This window comes from Etheostoma spectabile, unplaced genomic scaffold, assembly GCF_008692095.1.
Source record: "Etheostoma spectabile isolate EspeVRDwgs_2016 unplaced genomic scaffold, UIUC_Espe_1.0 scaffold58, whole genome shotgun sequence".
NCBI lineage: Eukaryota > Metazoa > Chordata > Actinopteri > Perciformes > Percidae > Etheostoma > Etheostoma spectabile.
In genome coordinates, this window is record NW_022605629.1 from 73,416 (window position 1) to 78,068 (window position 4,653).

Below are 4,653 nucleotides of genomic sequence, written 5' to 3' on the forward strand. Positions count from 1 at the left end.
TAACTTTGAGGGGGAGAAGGATTTATCCTACCCTGGAAATCCAGAGTTCTCGAGAGGTAACAATTTAAATTGGCTCAGCGAGTTACTCTGGCATCGAGTAATGCTGCTCATTAACTATGCCCTTGTAGCTGAGCTGCACCAATCACATCGGTGTATCTGATGTAGGCGGGGCCAGAGGCGAGCTACACCAATCACATCGGTGTATCTGATGTAGGCGGGGCCAGAGGCGAGCTGAACAGAGGACGACAGTTTAATCTACCAGTTAGCTCCGCTGCTAGCTAAGCGTACGGGGCTCTGGAGATGTCACCCTGTGTGTTGTTGTGATTGGTCGTAGTGGTAACCAATGGCGTGCAGGGAGATTTTCAAATGCACCCTTGGTGCCGTCCCTCGAGATGGGCAACTTTCATTACTCGATGTCAGACCCTTAATCTTTTGGATTTGGGTCAGGATTTCCAGGCTACACTTATCATGGATCCATTATTGAATTTCTAACATTTATCTAACATTAGTTCTACAAAAGGTGTCACATTGTAAACACTTAAGTAACAGTACCTACATACTGTTGGTCACAAAGCTTTTGTCTGAATTTGCAGCACGAGTTTTCACCCCCCACATTGAACTAAACAAGATTCCATCCTTATCATGGTGGGAGTACAGTCGGTTTTAAACTCTGAAGAGAGAACTGACCATTTTACAACTAGAGTGAATCATCTGCAGTGGGCTGAGTGGTCGAACATCGGTTTGACTTCCTGTCTCAGACAAAGTCAAGACTTTACAGTAATAAAAAAAACTGCAGAATAATCAAAAACTGCCCTTATTAAATAAGAAAAAGAAGAGAAGATCCTTAGAAAAGTACAATCATTGAAAGCACAATACAATTAGCAGTTTGTGTGTGAAATTACAAACGGGTCATGACTCCTGCAGCACTTCCTATGTACATAAAACATGACCAACATCAGGTCCAGGTCCCCAGTAGACAACGTAGAGGGGATAAAACAGTATCATCTTCTTGACTAAATGCTATTTGTCCCCATCATGGGGGGGCTGCAGACCTCAGTAAGCTTACCCGGGAACACCAGCGGGATAGGGTTGGAGCACAGTAGCACAATTGCTAAAAATGTGAGGTGAGTTATCAGGTTACAGATAAAGTACACTTAACTGACTTTCAAATGGCACGCTGGTCCTGCAGGATCTACTCTGGTGCTCAAAGCGGGGCAAACCCCTTCCACTTGGTACTCCGCACATGTGGAAACAAACACTGAGAATCATTTCAAACGGCTAGAGCGAGAGGTGACCACCATCATTCTGTCTCTGGAGGTCACACTGTAACATTCAGCTATCCATTAATGGCAGAGATCGTCTCCCGCTTGTTCTCTCGCCCACAGTATATCACACTATCTTACAGTCGCCTCATGAAAAAAAAAGCCATTTACAAGCAACGGCGCCTTACAATATGTACAGGATTGATCAAACATAGCTTCTGAATTATCAAAGACAAAAAAAAGATATAAACAGATTTTCTCCCTTCAGTTATATACACAGAGCAAAAGGGGGGAGGGGTTGTTGGAAAATGATTGAAGCACCTCAGAGTCATTGTGTACATTTACACACAGAAAAACTGCTTCCAGGAACTGGCTTTAAGATAACAAACTCACACTCGCCCCTTCACGTTTCTATCAGGTACATGCAGAAAAAGACCGGAGCCAAAGGCTCCGCATTCATTCAGAGGAGGCCGTAGGCCCCTTTCTAAAGGCAAATCATAGCTGATCCGGATTCATAACTCTTCTCTACGCAATACATCACCTTCTCTCATAAAAAAAAACCGCATAGAAAAAAAAGATGGTCTTTTTTGGTCTCCCAAATCAGGCATATTGGGTGTCAGAACACCCGTTAGTGCTCGTACCAGTGATCGGTACTGATCACTAGTAGTTAGGATGATCAAGCATCAAAGGCCCCTTTTGAGTGTCCTCTTGGTCTTGATACCTGAGGTGTAGCGTAGGTGAGTGAACACTGGCTGAATGTTGGGAGCATGCAGCGTGTTGTGACCAGACTGGAATCAAATCCTATGTAAAATAGTTCTTAGCATGTCAATCATCTCTGAGTACCAGATACCTCAGTTTGCCATGTCAGGGTGAGGAGAATGCAACCACAGGTAAACATTTTAAAACCAGCTGGTTGTAATGTTCTGTGGATAATAGCTCACTCCGCACTGGGCTGACTGGCTGCAGCACACACTGCCCATCTGGTATACAGAGCCACTGAGAATTATTTTACTTGTTCCACTCGAGCCAAGACTGAATATTTGTGAAAATTATAGAACGGCTGTTGCTTTTAAAATATAAATTCACTTGTAAGTGTGATTAAAATTGGGAACGTGGGCAGCGTAATGGTGTGCGAATAAGTAACGGCGTGTGTATTTCCCAAAGCGACTAACTGTGCAGGAATTTGTCTCGCTGCTCTAAACCTACAGGGATAAACCCCTGCACATTTGTCGTAGATGGCGTTCAAAGTCTGTGTGATGGCAGGAGGCTGCGGTGTTTCTCTTGGGCAGCAGAACACCGGGGGTGGGGGTGGGGGGTGAAAGGGAAGCCAGGGGATTGGGATAGGGGGGGTTACATATTGTGTTGTAGAACTTTCAGGTAGCGGATGTCTGGCGTGAGGGCCGGCCCATGGACGAGGCGCTGTAGGTGCGGGAGCGCTGCCTCATGGCCAGTCGGCAAGGCAGCTCCAGCTCCTGGAAGAGGGGGGTCCCTGTGATCTCCACCGCCTCGGGACGCTCGCTGGGGCTCCACGACAGCATGCTCCGCACCATACTCAGCTACACACAGAGAAAACACAGCACTGTCAGGCCTTTCACAACAGTGACATGCTAATACTAATAATATCACCCATAGGTGCAACTAGGGATGCAACGTGTGAAAATGTAAGTGTAACATTGTTTATTATATTACAAAAATATAGGCAAACCCTTATCAAAAGTGCAACTTTTAACAACAAAGGATCAAGGGTTCAGCTTGTTTGCCAGTAACATTTCCAGTAGTGAAGGTTTAAATGATACAAATCCAAACAAGCAAAGACATAAAGAACAATATGTTACAGGATAACTATCGTCAATCAACCGTCCTTTTGGCATTCTTATAATATCCAAAATCTGCCCATGCTTCAGACTTAGTCCTCTTAGAGGGCTGATCAATGTCCAGAGCGCTGTCATCACCTCCTTCCGCCATGATTCCAACTTCAAGAAACACACGTCGGAGGCTACACGGTGATCCTGACTAAGAAACACACGTCGGAGGCTACACGGTGATCCTGACTAAGAAACACACGTCGGAGGCTACGCAGTGATCCTGACTAAGAAACACACGTCGGAGGCTACGCAGTGATCCTGACTAAGAAACACACGTCGGAGGCTACGCAGTGATCCTGACTAAGAAACACACGTCGGAGGCTACACGGTGATCCTGACTAAGAAACACACGTCGGAGGCTACACGGTGATCCTGACTAAGAAACACACGTCGGAGGCTACGACGGTGATCCTGACTAAGAAACACACGTCGGAGGCTACACGGTGATCCTGACTAAGAAACACACGTCGGAGGCTACACGGTGATCCTGACTAAGAAACACACGTCGGAGGCTACGCAGTGATCCTGACTAAGAAACACACGTCGGAGGCTACACGGTGATCCTGACTAAGAAACACACGTCGGAGGCTACGCAGTGATCCTGACTAAGAAACACACGTCGGTGTGGGCTGAGGCTACACGGTGATCCCGACTAAGAAACACAGTCGGAGGCTACACCGGTGACGTGACTAAGAAACACACGTCGGAGGCTACACGGTGATCGTGACTAAGAAACACACGTCGGAGGCTACACAGTGATCCTGACTAAGAAACACACGTCGGAGGCTACACGGTGATCCCGACTAAGAAACACACGTCGGAGGCTACGCAGTGATCCCGACTAAGAAACACACACATGTACATGTAACTAGGGCTGGGCAACACCAATGATTTCCCGATGATGTCCGTAATCGATTCGTTATCACTTAGGTTAAGGACATTTTATTTTGCTTGGACGTAAAAAAAAGATTCTCAGAGAACTTTCTGTATTTTGTACAAACAAGAAGAAACTCTCAAAAATGTTTTTGTAATGCACCAGGTTAATGTTTACATTCATATTTTAACCCCCAAAATGTTGTTTAAAGTACTTTTTAGCCACACAACCAAAGGCATATATCAAAAGATTGATTTCTGGATTATATGAATCATTTTCAGATCACTCAAATATTGATTTTAATTGGTGAATCGGTTACTTTAACCCAGTCCTACATATAACAGCTGAAGCAGCGCTAGAAATTGCAATTTGCGCACACACACAAACACACACTGTACAAAACATCTTAAAATAGAACAGTACACAACTAGTAAAGTGCTACACTGGGATAACAGGATGAGGGTAGAATCACAGATTATGCTATGGGATTATGTAATCTCATTACAAGGTAAACAGGTAAACAACAAGGTCATGTGACCAACCCCACATCAAACAGTGGTGCCTGGTATAAATAACACAAATAACATATAACAGATTTTTTTTTTATTTTAAAGATTTGTTTTATTTGATAGGACATCTTAGACTTGAAAGG

The 4,653-nt window shown here is 44.7% G+C and overlaps 1 protein-coding gene across 1 annotated transcript in view; it reads right to left on the bottom strand.

Annotated features, from left to right (window-relative positions):
- Positions 1-2,333: 2,333 nt before the first annotated feature.
- The window catches only part of eif2ak3 (eukaryotic translation initiation factor 2-alpha kinase 3), a 38,711-nt gene continuing 36,391 nt past the window's right edge, over positions 2,334-4,653 (bottom strand). Inside the window, exon 18 of the mRNA XM_032511966.1 lies at positions 2,334-2,818. Coding sequence (XP_032367857.1) covers positions 2,636-2,818 — 183 coding nt within the window. The 3' untranslated portion in view covers positions 2,334-2,635. The remainder of the gene's footprint in view (positions 2,819-4,653) is intronic.